Raw genomic sequence first — 16,210 nt, 5'->3', positions numbered from 1 at the left:
GTAGCAACACTAGAAGCAGTCGTACTTATTTCCAGGTTTGAACAGGAACAGGTTCCAGGAGGAACGGCGGTAGTCGACGGATTGGCGGTAGTCGACGGATTGGCGTTAGTCGACGGATTGTTTGTAGTCGACGGAGCTGTAGGTTGAAAAGCAGAAGTTTCTTCGCTTTCATTAAAAATACTTCTTTGAATTTTGTTGCTATTTTGCCCTAAGATGGACTCTTTACAATTGGTGATAATTTCACCGAAAAAAATTAAGAAAAAATTTTTTTTTAAACTTCAACGAACGGAATTAAGTTTTGTCTTAACCAAATTATTTTTGGTATATAGATTACCTTGGCCACTAATTTTAGTAGCAACACTAGAAACAGTCGAACTTATTTCCAGGTTTGAACAGGAACAGGTTCCAGGAGGAATGTTTCTTATTACTAGATTAAATTGTTAGAGAAAACCGTAATCGTTTTACTGAAAACTCAGACAAGTAAATTATTTGAATTATATACACTTACTAGCCGCCGCCGTTGTGCGTTCTGCATGTGTGAGTAAATAAAAATTTGAAATTGAATTAATTATATGCGTTATTCAAGTGAGATTGATTGTATTCACAGTTAAATAACAATTATGTTTTGTCTTAACCAAATTATTTATGGAATATAGATTACCTTGGCCACTAATTGTAGTAGCAACACTAGAAGCAGTCGAACTTATTTCCAGGTTTGAACAGGAACAGGTTCCAGGAGGAATGTTTCTTATTACTAGATTAAATTGTTTGAGAAAACACGTCATCGTTTTACTGAAAACTCAGACAGGTAAATTTTTTAATTATATTCACTTACTAAGTACTACTTACTAAGTAAATAAAAATTCAAAATTGAATTAATTATATGCGTAATTCAAGTGAGATTGATTGCATTCACAGTTAAATAACAATTTGTAATTTATTACGATTTTTTTTCAAATTACTTTTAATAAGCCTTATTTTACGAAATGATTTACCTTTCGGTCCTACAACAATAGTTGTAAGCCCACTAGCAGGAGTAGCTGTAGTTGTCGGATCGGCGGTAATCGACAGATTGGCGGTAGTCGACGGATTGGCGATGGTCGACGGATTGGCTGCAGCCGACAGATCGGCAGTGGTCGACGGATTGGCTGCAGCCGACAGATCGGCAGTGGTCGACGGATTGGCGGTGGTCGATGGATTTGCGGTGGTTGACGGATTGGCGGTGGTCGACGGATTGGCAGTGGTCGACGGACTGGCGATGGTCGACGGATTGGCGATGGTCGACGGATTGGTTGTGGTCGACGGATTGGCGGTGGTCGACGGATTGGTGGGGGTCGACGGATTGGCAGTGTTCGACGGACTGGCGATGGTCAACGGATTGGCGGTGATGGCTGCAGTTGAAGAATTGGCAGTGGTCGACGGATTGGCAGTGGTCAACGGATTGGCTGAAGTCGACAGACTGGCGATGGTCGACGGACTGGCGATGGTCGACGGATTGGCTGCAATCGACGGATTGGCGGTGGTCGATGGATTGGCTGTGATTGAGGGATTGGCGGGGGTCGACGGATTGGTGGTGGTCGACGGATGCGCGGCCGTCGACTGATTGTCGATGGTCGACGGACTGGTGATGGTGGACGGGTTGGCGGTGGTCGACGGGTTGGCGATGGTCGATGGATTGGTGGTGGTCGACGGACTGGTGATGGTCGACGGACTGGCGATGGTCGACGGATTGTTGATGGTCGACGGATTGTCGGTGGTCGACTGATCGGCGATGGTCGACGGACTGAATGTAGTCGGTGGATTGGATGTAGGCCTAGTCGACGGATTTGCATTAGTTACCGGAGAAATTGAAGCCTCCGTAGCAATTTTAGTAGATCTTCGCTTTTTTACGCATTTTTCACTTAGGATGGACTCTGTCAATTTTTCAAAACTTTAACGTACCGACCAAATTATTATTCGTATATGTCTTACCAATGACCGCAATTTCCCTGGAAACAGTAGTATGCCCAATAGGATGAATTGAACTAATTTCCACGACTAGGACTACATTAAATTGTTAAAGAAAACACGCTATCGTTTAACTGAAAATTCAGAATGTTAAATTATACATGCCGCCCTAGTATTATAGGTTTTGCATTTGTTGGTCAATAAAATTCAAAAAGAATGGATTGTATGTAAATTAAATAAAGCTAGAGAATTTTTTTAGCTTCATATGCAGGACTTATAAATAGAATTGCCCCTGCAACTATACACCTGGTCCTACTTCAATTGTTTCTACTCTCTACGACGACGACAGTTTGTCGACATGATTAATATTTACTAATACTACCTCCCATTAAAATCAAATTGCTTACCTTCAGCAGAAAGAGCTGCAGCAATTGGAGAGAAATAAAAATGTATTTAATTATTCTTGAGTTTTTTTTAAATCTTTAATATTAATATTAGTACTTACCGCAAGCTGAAGCCGTAGTGGCTGCACTCGTAATTGATAAAAAATGTACGAATAAATTTTTTGTTTAAAATTTCTGAAGTAGAAATATATAAAAAAAAATTATCACTTACCTGTAGCTGTAGTAAATGAAAAGGTACCAGCGTCATGGAACGGACTGGCGATGGTCGACAGATTAGCTGCTGTCGATGGACTGTGGTTGGTCGACGGACTGGCGATGGTCGACGGATAGGCGATGGTCGACGGATTGGTTGTGGTCGACGGATTGGCGGTGGTCGACGGATTGGTGGGGGTCCACGGATTGGCAGTGGTCGACGGACTGGCGATGGTCGACGGATTGGCGGTGGTCGACGGATTGGCGTTGGTCGACGGATTGGCTGCAGTCGACGGACTGGCGATGGTCGACGGATTGGTTGCGGTCGACGGATTGGCGGTGGTCGATGGATTGGCTGTGATCGACGGATTGGTGGGGGTCGACGGATTGGTGGTGGTCGAAGGATATGCGGCCGTCGACTGATTGTCGATGGTCGACGGACTGGTGACGGTCGACGGGTTGGTGGTGGTCGATGGATTGGTGATGGTCGACGGATTGGCGATGGTCGACGGAGTGGCGATGGTCGACGGACTGGCGATGGTCGACGGATTGGCGATGGTCGACGGATTGGTTGTGGTCGACGGATTGGCGGTGGTCGACGGATTGGCGGTGGTCGACGGATTGGTGGGGGTCCACGGATTGGCAGTGGTCGACGGACTGGCGATGGTCGACGGATTGGCGGTGGTCGACGGATTGGCTGCAGTTGACGGATTGGCATTGGTCGACGGATTGGCTGCAGTCGACGGACTGGCGATGGTCGACGGATTGGCTGCAGTCGACGGATTGGCGGTGGTCGACGGATTGGCGTTGGTCGATGGATTGGCGGTGGTCGACGGACTGGTGATGGTCGACGATCTTCGCTTTTGTTCGCATTTTTCCCTTAGGATGGACTCTGTCAATTTTTCAAAACTTTAACGTACTGACCAAATTATTATTCGTATATGTCTTACCAATGACCGCAATTTCCCCGGCAACAGTAGTATGCCCAATAGAATCAGTTGAACTAATTTTCGCGACTAGGCCTATATTAAATTGTTAAAGAAAACACGTTATCATTTAGTTGAAAATTCAGAATGTTAAATTATACATGTCGCCCTAGTATTATTAGGTTTTGCATTTGTTGGTCAATAAAATTCAAAAAGAATGGATTGTATGTAAATTAAATAAAGCTAGAGAAATTTTTTAGCTTCATATGCAGGTCTTTAAAATAGAATTGCCCCTGCAACTATACACCTGGTCCTACTTCAATTGTTTCTACTTCCTACGACGACGACAGTTTGTCGACATGATTAATATTTACTAATACTACCTCCCATTAAAATAAAATTGCTTACCTTCAGCAGAAATAGCTGCAGCATTTGGAGAGAAATAAAAATATATTTAATTATTCTTGAGTTTTTTTTTTAATCTTTAATATTAATATTAGTACTTACCGCAAGCTGAAGCCGTAGTGGCTGCACTCGTAATTGATGGAAAATGTACGAATAGATTTTTTGTTTAAAATATCAGACGTAGAAATATATAAAAAAAATTTATCACTTACCTGTAGCTGAAGTAAATGAAAAGGTACCTGCGCATAGTAAACATTTTCGAGAGTGTGAATTTGATTTAATTTTGTAAATTATTCTGCATACCATAAGTTTTTCCAGTAACGCAAGATAAAAAGCAAATATAGACGAAGAATACGCAGTAATAAATCTTCTAACAAAATAATAAAGATAACAAAACAAAATAAAATGAAAAATTTTATGCAACCGAATTTGTTACCATTTTTCCCATGTTGATTTCAACGAAAGCTTGGCTAACACTGAAAATATTTGTTATTTTTATATTAAAAGCACTGTTTTTTAAATCAACCAGCAATGGCAAAACAACACCAACAATGACAAAACAACATCAGTTATTCACTTAGCTTATGCCAGAGACGGTTTTTTTTTAGCCAATTACAATAAAACAACGCAAATTCATAGAACTACTACCTGATCGTACCTGATTTCCGCCTTCCCACCCCTGCTCCGTTCCATGACGTAATTGGGGTTTTGGGTTTACACAGCAATCTGCCTGTTACATGATAACCGATGTTGATGCACAGGCACGCAACACTATTTACGCCTCTTCGTATTAGCTCGTTTCAACATTTCTCTCCATTTCGTTGTACCTTTAATCTCACCAATTTGTAAAAACAAAGCAATCGCCTGTGGTGATATATACGAAGAATCCTGCTTTATAATTTGTTTTTCAAATAAAATAAAATAATAAATAATTTTTCCCTGTATACTAGTGAGCTTCAATTTTTTCTTAATAAATATAATACCACACAATCAACAGCGGTGCCATCACTCTGACACCGTATCTCCTGCAAAAAGTCAAGATATTTGGAGAAAGCGACAAGAAGAGGCGGAAAGTGGCTCTATTCCTTCAATTTCTTTGGCTGCTGGGCATATTCATTGGAAAAGACAAACAACAACCACATAGAGTCGCTGATCTCATCTGAAAAACACAAAATCAAATAATTTCCAGGAGGCAAAAAGAAGAAAAAATCAAGCAATAAAAAATTGATGGCGTGGTCTGCTTTCAGTTCATTGGGAATGTGAGTGCTGGGACGTGACAACATGGGCTACACATCTCACTGTATCACACGAACGTGTGCCACAACTGACACCCGAACCCCCAAGGCTTGATGAAAAAATCGCGGCATTGGCCCACCCATGCAATGAAACAAATGATTTTAATTCAGCCAAAGAATTAAATTAAACTTAATTTCACTCACGTAAGATACGGCATCAGAGACCCAGGGTGGTGGGGCTTGATCGGGGCACCTTCTCAAAGCAAATTTCTAAACTTTAAACCCAAATTTCCCTACGCATTGCCCATACTTTTCAACCATGTAGAGACTTAAATTAACAAATGTATAAATTTAAAATAAAATAAAAACTAAATTAAAAAGTAAATTATTACCATCGTATCTGTATCTATACTGTTTTACAGACGTTTAAATTGACTCTTTCCATCTCTTCACATCTTTAGCGCTAGATGGCAGGAATTTCTCGTAGCAGTAGGAGGAACTGGAGGATGGGAATAGAGGGGAGCTCGTAAAACCGTATCGTGGTCCAAGGTAAAATTTTCTTATGGAGCTGACTGACCTCCCGTACGAAATATTCAGCTAAGAAGTTTTTTTTTACATCGGCTCATAAATAAAATAATAAATCTCATCAGCCATGGAGGTGCTGCTAATGGAATTATCCGCGATAGTTCGTTTTTCTCTTTAATTTATTTTGTCCTTTTTATTATCAGTTTAATTGAGTATCTGTGCCCCAAAGTTTCATTAATATTAAACTATATCCGTTCATGCAATACGAATGTTGTGATTTTGTTATGTTTTCATTATTTCTTTTTGTATCTGTTGGTGGTGGCCGTGAATAATTATTACGAAATAATAAACATTTTCAAAATATATATTTTGAATTTAATTGATGAAATAATAAAATCGTTTAAAATAAAAATGTTTAGGAAATATTATTATTAGCGATGATCATCATTATTTTGATTAGGTGATTGGCAAATGGCAACACTGTTTTTTGTTAATCGAAAAATTCAGCTTGTCCAAATTCTGTTACATCTGACTAATGAATAATGAATTAATACATTGATTATGATTCTCAGAAAATAGAAAATTTCTCTCATAGTCTCATTCCTTATATTTAATAATAGCCCTCCACCATAAGCACGTAAGCTGAAATTCAGAAGAGGCTTCAGATTTTTAGGCGGGAAGTAGTTGTCTGCTACCATATCCGTCATGGCGTCCTGCAGGGGTTCGTTAAGTGAACAATTTTTTTTTTGTTTTGTGGCATTGCCAGATTTAAGAAAATGTAATCGTAGTAGGAAAACAAAGTCTAAAAACAATAGGGAATTTACGTATTTTGCTTGACGGAAAAACGGCGACGCATGTCAGAAGAAAATTTTTTTAGTGTCTTATTAAATAAACTTGATTTTACAACTCAATATACGAAATGTCCAAGTCAATTGATACTAAAAAATACGAAGATCGGAGATTTTTCTAACGCCATGACTTTCTTCGTAATTTTCGGCTGCTAAAAGTTTGAAAAAAAAGAGATTTTATTTGTTGGCTACAGCGCTGCCATATCACCTTAACAAAAGTTGTAGTTCGCATCACTTCTTTCTCATCAAAAATGAAAGAGAGAAAGAGGTCTGGCGTTTATTGCTAGAAAACTCTACTCTGTATTGGCTAAGAAACATTGTCACGTGACATTTGGCAACGTTGATTGGGTAGTTTCCAAGTCGTTCACTTAACGAACCCCAGTTTAACTAATGGCAGTGCTTTCTGCTTGAAGACGGTGTGACAGCGTCTCGCTTATTTCTTTCGTAAAATCATTTCATATTTAGTTTATTGCACTTTTATTCTTAGTCTTAAAATGGAAAAGGATTCCCTGTTGTTTTTTTTTCTTTTTGAAATTTGTGAAACAAAAATGTTGGGAATTGGAACAAGTGAATCAATAACTATTCCCAGAAATTTCAAAGCTAAGTTGCAGAAAGAAAAACTCAAGTTCGTCGAAAAAGCAAGAAATTGGTGTGAGGTATGATTTATATTTATCCTTGTAAAAAATTGAATGGTATACTTGAAAATATTTTTCTTTAGTTGGCCTATTGAAGGTTGTGAATTGTCAAGTCGACCAAAGAGAGGCATCAGTACATCTGAAGAGAATTATAGCACGACAACTATGAAAGTAATCATTCTCAACTTCAGTGTTAATGTACCTGAACTTTATATAACTACTTTAATGAAAAGGTCTAACTCAATTTGACTTGTTGCAGATGCCAAGGAAGTCATCGAGGAAATACAAACTCAAGTAATCAACAAGAAAAAGCCACGAGCCAAGTCAGCTGTGACAAATTCTTATAGGTCTAATGCAGGTAATATTTAGGCTTTAACATGAATACTTTGGTGTTTGTTTCTGACTTTCTGACATATTTCCTAATAAGGCAAGTTCCAAGCTGAGGCACCAAAAGCTTTATCGTGCAAAGATTTTAATGTTGCCTCAAAAACCAGTGTCCAAGAACATTTGCCTTACATCAATGCAACAAATCATGGTAAAACTTAAGTTACAATTTTATAGTTGATATTATTCAACTCATTTTTACTTCAATTTTTTCAGAATCGTGATTTGATGGCCACTCATTCTCTTTCAGGAAAGAAAAGCCCCAGCACTGACAAGTCTAAGGAAAATAATTTCTGCTGAAAATGGCGTCCGTCAGGATGATGATGAATCGGTTGCTTAAACAAAGCAATCATTAATTCAAACTATCATTAATGAATGATTGCTTTGAATCGGTTTCAAAGCAATCAGTGCTTAAACAAAAAAACGTTAAGCCATATTCAGCGCAACCCCTTAAATGCTTATATATTCTTAGTGTCGGATTGATTTTTTTATTTTGTTTTTTTATATCCTGTCACTTGTGTACAAGTTATCTTGTATAAAATAAAACAGATCAGATTGATAACAGACTAACAGGATTCCGTTTTATTTGGTTTGGTTCTTTATTTCCTTTCATTTCCTTGAATTGAAAGAATTAGCTAAGTTATAGTAGTTACTGGTAGTACCTAAGAATAGCTAGGAAATTGCAATGTCCATAAATAGGATTATAAATAATAGCTACTAGAAGCCTATCCCCTACAGTAGCCGTTTTAAGCTTCTTTTTCTTAGCTACAGATAGATCATTAAAACGGAGCTCCGTATTTTAAGTTTCTAGGCTAGATTTCAAACAGATAAAACCATCCTAAAGGGATAGCAAAAGTTAGTCATTTTTTAGCTGGACTTTTCGTACGGGCTCCCCCTTAATGGCTCTGCCTTAGCATTGGAAGCATTCCAGTTATAGGGCAATATTTCGCAATATTTCGGCGGCAAGACCCGTTGCGGGAGCACGAAATATGGAAACCTACGCTCTTTCAATTTTTACTGAATCCAGAAACTTTGAGAATACATCAAAGAAGCTGATGAAGCTGAAACAACTCAAATGCAGCTGGATGTTTTAAAATACATGAAAAAAACAATCGAAAATAATGGTATTCAAAACCCACCAAAGCAGCATGAACTCAGTGACAATTACATCAAAAGCACACAGCAAAAGCAAAAATAAAATAATTGTCATAAACTTAGCCATAAACTAATCGAGTACTTGATTACCCTCTAATCATGCACTCTCGTCCTTTTTCGGGCTACATATTTGTAGCTGGTGTACAAATTCGTCTTTGTACACCTTTTGTACCCGTATGTATACCCTGTTTAGGAAAAAACGATTTGTACGCCTCCTTTACAAGTATGCAAATTATGTTTTTTCGAGTTTTTCACTCTTTTAGCGAAAGGAAGAGACCCACAAATCTTTTTTTCTCTCTTCGTTTCTTCGTTTCTCTCCCTTCCCTAAACCGCCATAATTATAAGTTTCTTTCTCTGCCCTTAGAATTAATCAGCACTATAAGCTTCCTAGGCACAGTATATTAGCACTTGGCATAGTAGATAAATGCTGCCTGCTAAAGCTGAAGATTCGGGTTCGACTCCCAAAAAAGCAAATATAATTTAGGGCTATGCAAAAGGTGTACATATTTCTTTTGTACACCCTTTGCATACACTGGCACGAGGTCATAACGTCTTTGTTTTATCAAATTCGCGCGACCACTGTTTTTCTCACCCATTCTCCACTTTCAAGAATAAAAGGAAATTTTTTTTGCTTACCTTTATTTTATCTCTTTTTACTTTTACTTCCATTTAATCTCATCATTTGATAACAGCCTCCTTCACATTTTGTAACTCATAGCTTTCTTTAGACTCTTTCAAAGGCTGTCAAATTATATTTGCTTTTTCGGGAGTCGAACCCGAATCCTCATATTTCAAACGGAAAAATTCGACATCAACGGAGGTGACAACGACGGGAGGAAACCTCTCCATTACGCAATGGGGGGAACCAACAGTGAAATAAATGTTCGTCACCTGATTGAAAAGGGAGCCGATCCCAATATTGCCGACAAGAAAGACTCCATCCCCCTTCACTATATGGCTTAAATGCCAAAAAATTAAAACAATCAGTCTATATACGCCTGGAAAATTAACGAGTCGATATCAATCACCATTACAAAGATGCTGGCATGACTGCTCCTCACAGCACATCAAATTTCAAACCCATGGAGATTGCTTGATGCTTGAGGAAAAACGAATCCCACCATATACGCGACAACGATGGCGACACTTGATTTCATTTGGTAGCACCATTTGTGACAGCCACTGTTGTTCTCAGACTCGTGTTATTTAGGAAAGGAAAACAAATGATATCGACGAAAAGAACAACATATATAATAGGAGCACTGCCCTCTATATATGGCCATTGGTAAATCCAACGTGACTGCCGCTCGCTTCCTGTTATCAAATGGAGCCAACCCCAATGTCGTCGATGAAGATGGATACACTCTAAGATTTTTGTTATCACTTTCGTCTACTTTCGGCTACTTTTTCGGTAGCAAAATGGCCATAGTACTTTTTGGTAGGGCTTTCTACCTTGTGGACATAACGTCTACCATTGCAATAAAGTCGCGAAAAGGTAGTAAAAAGTAGAGTATCTACTTTTTGTCTACCATTTAAAAATTACTCAAAAGTAGAGCATTGGTAGGAGTATATATACTACCTTGATTCTACTACTTTCATACTATTTCCACAATTTTTTTTTTTAACAGGATTCCTTCTGTAATGTCCTTCGGGAATTTTTTTTAAAACGTTAAAGAGACCGAAAATCAAGGTTAAATAGTAGATTAATACATACTATTATGTTTGGAAAATTCTGTTTCCCTTTATTCTCTTAAATTTATTGATTCTTATTAACTAATTGACTAATAATCTGTCAATATTATGAGTGGTGCGACTTAGGTGTGACGGAGGCTTCGCCTCGCCACCCCACGTCTTACTTCATGTTTAGATTAAGTTAAAGTAACACTTATTAATATAGTAACAATACAATTATATCATGCGGTCACATGTTGCATTACATGAGTCTTGTCTAATAGATAGCGAAATACCATCATATCTTTTTTCCCTTCCAATAATATAATAATGATGGACTAATGGTCACCAAACCGGGCAGCCATTCGTATGGTTCGTGGTTCTAATCTCGATGAAGTCGGAAAGGAAAAATAAGTTTGTAATTTTTGAAAAATTACTCTTAAAAAGCTTTCTGAGGTAAATGAAAGTGGAAGATCGGTGGTATCTCTTCGCGACTTCAAGAAGATCTTGATGACCGAGGAGAGGACAGGAGAAGAAGGGAGAGATTACCCAGAGCTTCAAAATGAGTATAATCTAAAATTTTAAAATGTTCCTCCACTTCTTGGTTGATGACTAACTGTTAAAAAAAAGGAGGCATAGAAATTTTACTTGGACAACCAAATTTATTAAAATCAAGATAAAAAAACAGTAAACAAAAAGAGGAAATAATAAAACAAAGGAGTTAAAAAAGTAATAGTAAGAAAATACAAAGTAAAAAGAAGAATAAAGACGAAAACGAACAAGAACATAAAAATCAAATCAAATTAGACATACTCTCCACTCCCATAGCAGAAAACTTGTCTTGTTAGGGAAGATCAAAATTTTTGTTTCTTTTTGTTTATACTGCTGAGCACTCACTGCACTGACAGTTGGAAGGTTTCGCAAAAAAGCGAATTCACTGCCTAGGATTCGGCAACCAGCTAGGTAACAAATACGCAAATTAAATTTTTAAAACAGTAATGAAAACAAATAAAAACCCCACTACGCAATGTATCAAATTTTGACAGAATTATGTACAAAATTTGGTGACGATTGGTCATTCAGGGAAGAATCGTATAAGCAAATACATAATGGACATTAAACCCTCTGAATTTCACTACTAGCTACTACTACCCTACCCCCTATACCCCACACCCTATTGTTAAGGACCTTCGTATATAACTATACCTCAGGGATAATTAATAGAGATCAAGTTGAGGCCCAGTGTGTAGTAAATGAGGCACGAGCGGAAGAGTTTACCCAGGTCGGATACAGCAACTCCACAATACCTTCCTTCTTGCTTACTACAATAAATTATCCTGTTTAACAAATTCAATAATTCTTGCGCTGTGCTGGCTGTGATCAATTCACACAACTAACAATTATTCGCTGCGAAATCTACATCAATCGATTAAACGATTAAACCACTTCGGCGAACCAACGTTTTCGATTATAAGACGACGAATTGGTCAATTGGTCTGAACAATCAAAAGGTAGCCTATGGAAAAAAGATGGGGGGTATTCCCGCAAGGATTCCTAAACCAGGATAAAAGAGAACTTCAATAAAGTTGCGACAGTTTTGTAGGTCATAAACCAAATACATATTTCTCTACAAGTCGAGCAACGGTTTCTTTTCAAACTCAAGTTATATGATCAAAATTGGGTACTAAATTGTAACCGGTTGTTCAATGTTCATCAAACTTTTCCCTTCATTTGGGTGGGGTGTGCATTTAAATTTTCTTTTACCTTGACTACTTATTATTTGCATAACCTCTACCAATTACTTTCGCTGAAAACTTGACTTTGGCAAATTGCCATACATATTTAAACGTATCGGGCGGGATATACTCTCTAATTTTTAATAAAAACGAGAGCAGACTAGACTGAAATTATCAGTTTCCCAACTGTTTTCAGCAAGTATACTATACTACTCCAAAATGAAAGTATGAAATATTTTAAAAACGTTGTTTCGTAAAACGCATTACCTTGTACATGGCGTCAAATTTTCAAAATTTTATTAGTTCTTCATCCTCGCTGCCGTTTTCGCTGTCGCTGCCGCCAATTCTTACAGGTCAGCCGAATACGCTCCCTAGTAGGGAAGAGGGGGGCTAGTTGGCAGGGTCACTTTTTGTGAATTTATTTGAATTTTTGGACCACACGTTTTGCAAATTGAATGAATGAATCAGATTCAGATTTCAATTCTCTATGAATTGATCGTATTTGTTTACAATATTCATTTACACGAAATTGTGAAATTGAAAAAAAACTGAAAAAAAAGTCTGCCAACTTGCCCCACCTACGGGGTAAGTTGGCAGCTGACGATTCTCCATTGCTCCAAAATTTCTAGGTCGAATTTTGAAAACTTGCAACTCAGCATCTCGTGAGAAATCTGTATGCCAATGCCCCTCAAAATTTCTGCCAACTAACCCCACAGGGTGCTTTTCGAACAAATAAATTGATAACTTAATAACTTTTTAATGTAGAAGTGTCGGGTTTCTTTTACAAATAAGACAAAAGATTAATTCTTTTTTTGCTTGGGTTTTCTGACACTCTTAGAGTTTTATACTATAGTTTGGTCATTTTAGCCGAAAAAGGGGGGTGTACCTCAAACAATTAGTAATTATGAATTTTTGTAATGAGCACTATTTCTACTTACTTTTTAAGGAAGTGAATAAAATAATTTTAAAATCGTACTGTGGGATCCCATATAAATTTTCAATTAAAAATTAGAAAATAAGAAATGGGTTGAATATTTTATTATTTTTAGTACATGTTATCAAACTTTATACGTAAATAAACGTGTGTAAGTGGGTAAGTTGGCATTTTGCTAGTTAAACCCCTTACAGACCAAAAAAAATCAAGCCTTTTACAGCAAATATATATGTATATATGCTCACCCAAAATTTCAAAAGTATACGACTTCCCCAACAGGAGTTATAGCAAAAAGAAAAAAAAAACGGCAAAAAGTTTTTTTTGGGCCTCTCAGCACTTTTTATTTTTCTCATAGTATAAAACTCTAAGAGTGTCAGAAAACCCAAGCAAAAAAGAATTAATGTTTGTCTTATTTTTAAAAGAAACCTGACATTTCTATATAAAAAAGTAATTTAGTTATCAATTTATTTGTTCGAAAAGCACCCTGTGGGGTTAGTTGGCAGAAATTTTGAGGGGCATGTTGGCATACAGATTTCTCACGAGATGCTGAGTTGCATGTTTTCAAAATTCGACTTAAAAATTTTGGAGCAGTGGAGAATCGTCAGCTGCCAACTTACCCGCAACTTACCCCGTAGGTGGGGGAAGTTGGCAGACTTTTTTTGCAGTTTTTCTCAATTTCACAATTTCGTGTAAATGAACATTGTAAAGTAATACGATCAATTCATAGAGAATTGAAATCTGAATTTTATTTATTCATTCAATTGCAAAACGTGTGGTCAAAAATTCAAATAAATTCAAAAAAGTGACCCTGCCAACTAGCCTCCCTCTCCTACCTTTCTATTTTTCAAGCGGCCAATTAAGCCCGTAATGCCTATGATTAAGCTGATCGACGACTGAGAGACCTCGAGCGAGAAATCCGTCATAGTTGGAAGATAATCCAATTCCAAAGACTTACGGCCCGAACGAAGAATTCCAGCCGATGGACGGCCAGTGCTACGAGTACAGTGATAGGGAATACACCGGAAGTTTTTCATCGAAAACATGAAGGGTTACATGTGTCTCATTCTTATCTAGTTCCACCTGGAAACAACCATGCAATTTAGCCTACATATACTCGCTGCGCCCAATATTAAATTAATGGTTATGGTTACATGTATCAATCAATCAATCAATTATTTCCAATGCTGTCCGGCAACAGATATTCGCACCCTATCTGGATAAAAACATATCTACTTTTCTCCCGTATTAATAATAATAGATAGTGGCTCCTACAGCTCTTAGGCCTATATATAAATGTCTTTTATCACATATATTCTATTTCTCAACAGCCAATAGATTTCTTTTCTTTGCCTATTTTCTTCTTTTTTCTCCTCTTTTTGTGTGTGTGTGATATTATTATTTGAAAGAAACGTAGTGATGTACAGGACGCCTGGGCGACATGAAAATTCAATCCAATTCCATCTCTTTTCTCGGCAGTGTCTTTCTATCTTTTCCTTGTTGGTCGTGTTATTTGTCGGATAAAGTGCTACTACTACCACTACAGTATATAGACTAGGGTACACATGGCAAGCTGGGAGCTGCTGGCCTGCAGTCTGCTGGCAAAGGAGGGAGGAGAAAAAAAAGACGGGGAGTGTGTGTGTGTTGAAAGATGATAGAAATAGAGAGCAGTTGCATCATATCATATCAATTCAATACTCAAGTGCCTCGTCGAGTCGATTGAATGTGCGAGCTCCCTCGCCCAGTCTCTCGCCCGGGCCGGCCCCCACACACACAGCAGCGGCCCGCTCATTTTTTTTTTCTCTTTTTCGAAGGCAACCAATTGAATTTCTATCGCTCCTTCTTCTTCCTATTATCAACCGACAAGAAGAAGAAGAAGAAGAAGTATATTGGTAGCCTCTGGGCGAAAGGGAAGAAAAATGAAATGAAAATAATGATTCCCTTTTGTGGACGTAGGGATATGGAAGAAATTTATCACCAGTCGTGTGTGTGCTGTGTGTCTCTCGAAGTATTGGCCACCATTTCATTTGTCCGCTGTCGATGAAAATGTCTGGATATTAGCCGAAGATGACATCATCGTATGGCGGCCGTAATTGAAATTCGCGCCATTTTTTTTCAAGCAAATAAATTCGGGGGGGGGGGAGGACTGTTGGCTAAATGCGCTAACAAGTTTTTGTTTAATTGACAAATTTAACAGGACGTTGGGAGTCTTTTTTCGAACGGAACAAGTATAGGAAATTCACTGCTGGGTTCCTTTTATTTGTATTCGTATTTTTCGCTCCTGGGTTCCATTTACTGATGTAGATGTCGTCGGGATAGGAGCAGTCAAACTCCCGGGCATATGAGGAGGGGGAACAATAGCAACTTCCTGGGAAACATCACGAGGAAAGGTCAATCCCGAGACGGACCGAGTAGGAGAAGAAGAAGAAGAGGGAAAGAGATATAAGAGAAAGAAGGAGATAGGCAGCCATAGGGGTGCCATTATGATCTACTTCGGCTGATTGGAACCAACGAACGAACGTGCCAACTCTCCCTATTGCTCTCCCTTTCCCGCCAGAAAAAAAAAATTGCACACGCAACTTGCCAGCGCATTTGAAGATGCAGCTCTTCTTCTTTTTCTTTTTCTCGCCCCCATGGCAACTCTTCTTCTTCTTCGATTACCTAGAGTGTGTGTCTCTCTCTCTTTTTCTTCCAAACACTGCAGACGGAATATATGAATTGAATGTTCGGCAACCAATCAACTTTTCTTTTTGTTTTTTTCCCCGACAATCTTTCGCACTTGTTTCTTCCCTGGAATAACTTTGTGGAAACCCAATCAAAGCCTTCCTTTTTTAAATTTTTAGTTTGAAAAAAAAAAGAGATATGGCCAAGTGGATGGTCATCCAATTCTCGCCTATTCTGCCAAGTGGCAGTGCAGTGTGTCTGATGTATAGTAGGCTGCTTTGCTTGGTGGATGTAGCATCTTCATTCCGCCAAGAGCGAGAGTTTCTATAGCTACATGACGACCCTCTTCAACATCACCATCTCATTTCACATATTGGCCTTTTTTTTCCATTCTCTCTCTTTTTTTTACCGGGCCTTTTATATCTTTGATATGTACTGCCTATCCATCTGTCAATTTTTTTTGCTCCTCTCAAGTGTTTTTTTTTTATTTCCTCCCCTTTAAAAAGTTAAAAAAAAAAATTATTTTAGTTTCTAATCGTGAGCCGGGCGGCC

The 16,210-nt window shown here is 38.1% G+C and overlaps 1 protein-coding gene and 2 long non-coding RNA genes across 4 annotated transcripts; 1 reads left to right on the top strand and 2 right to left on the bottom strand.

Moving 5' to 3' along the window:
• Positions 1-74: 74 nt before the first annotated feature.
• Positions 75-754, bottom strand: LOC124348561. The gene is made up of 4 exons (XR_006920033.1): positions 662-754; positions 509-529; positions 335-427; positions 75-220 (listed from the first exon to the last, which is right to left on the bottom strand). It is a non-coding gene; the product is annotated as an uncharacterized LOC124348561 (long non-coding RNA).
• Positions 755-834: 80 nt separating this feature from the next.
• LOC124348734 (sialidase-like) lies at positions 835-4,424 on the bottom strand. Its single transcript, XM_046799006.1, has 12 exons — positions 4,311-4,424; positions 4,178-4,244; positions 4,087-4,113; positions 3,977-3,997; positions 3,878-3,892; positions 3,494-3,565; positions 2,563-3,435; positions 2,453-2,473; positions 2,355-2,369; positions 1,972-2,043; positions 996-1,913; positions 835-848 (listed from the first exon to the last, which is right to left on the bottom strand). The coding sequence occupies exons 1-12, from the start codon at positions 4,320-4,322 to the stop codon at positions 835-837; spliced, it is 2,127 nt and encodes a 708-aa protein (XP_046654962.1). The 5' UTR covers positions 4,323-4,424.
• A 2,443-nt stretch (positions 4,425-6,867) lies between these two features.
• Positions 6,868-8,044, top strand: LOC124351127. 2 transcript variants are annotated; one of them, XR_006921392.1, is made up of 5 exons: positions 6,868-7,138; positions 7,201-7,288; positions 7,377-7,475; positions 7,545-7,652; positions 7,718-8,044. It is a non-coding gene; the product is annotated as an uncharacterized LOC124351127 (long non-coding RNA). The 2 variants fall into 2 exon arrangements; XR_006921393.1 differs by having other exon boundaries at positions 7,201-7,315.
• Positions 8,045-16,210: the final 8,166 nt, after the last annotated feature.

The sequence above is a fragment of the Daphnia pulicaria genome, chromosome 7, assembly GCF_021234035.1.
Source record: "Daphnia pulicaria isolate SC F1-1A chromosome 7, SC_F0-13Bv2, whole genome shotgun sequence".
Lineage (NCBI taxonomy): Eukaryota > Metazoa > Arthropoda > Branchiopoda > Diplostraca > Daphniidae > Daphnia > Daphnia pulicaria.
This window is presented reverse-complemented; position numbering and strand designations above follow the sequence as displayed.

Coding starts and splice junctions, on each gene's coding strand:
- LOC124348734 (XM_046799006.1), bottom strand. Junction 2,474..2,562: donor TTCATTTACTACAGCTACAG/GTAAGTGATAAT, acceptor TTACGAGTGCAG/CCACTACGGCTTCAGCTTGC. Junction 1,914..1,971: donor CAGGGAAATTGCGGTCATTG/GTAAGACATATA, acceptor AAAAATTGACAG/AGTCCATCCTAAGTGAAAAA.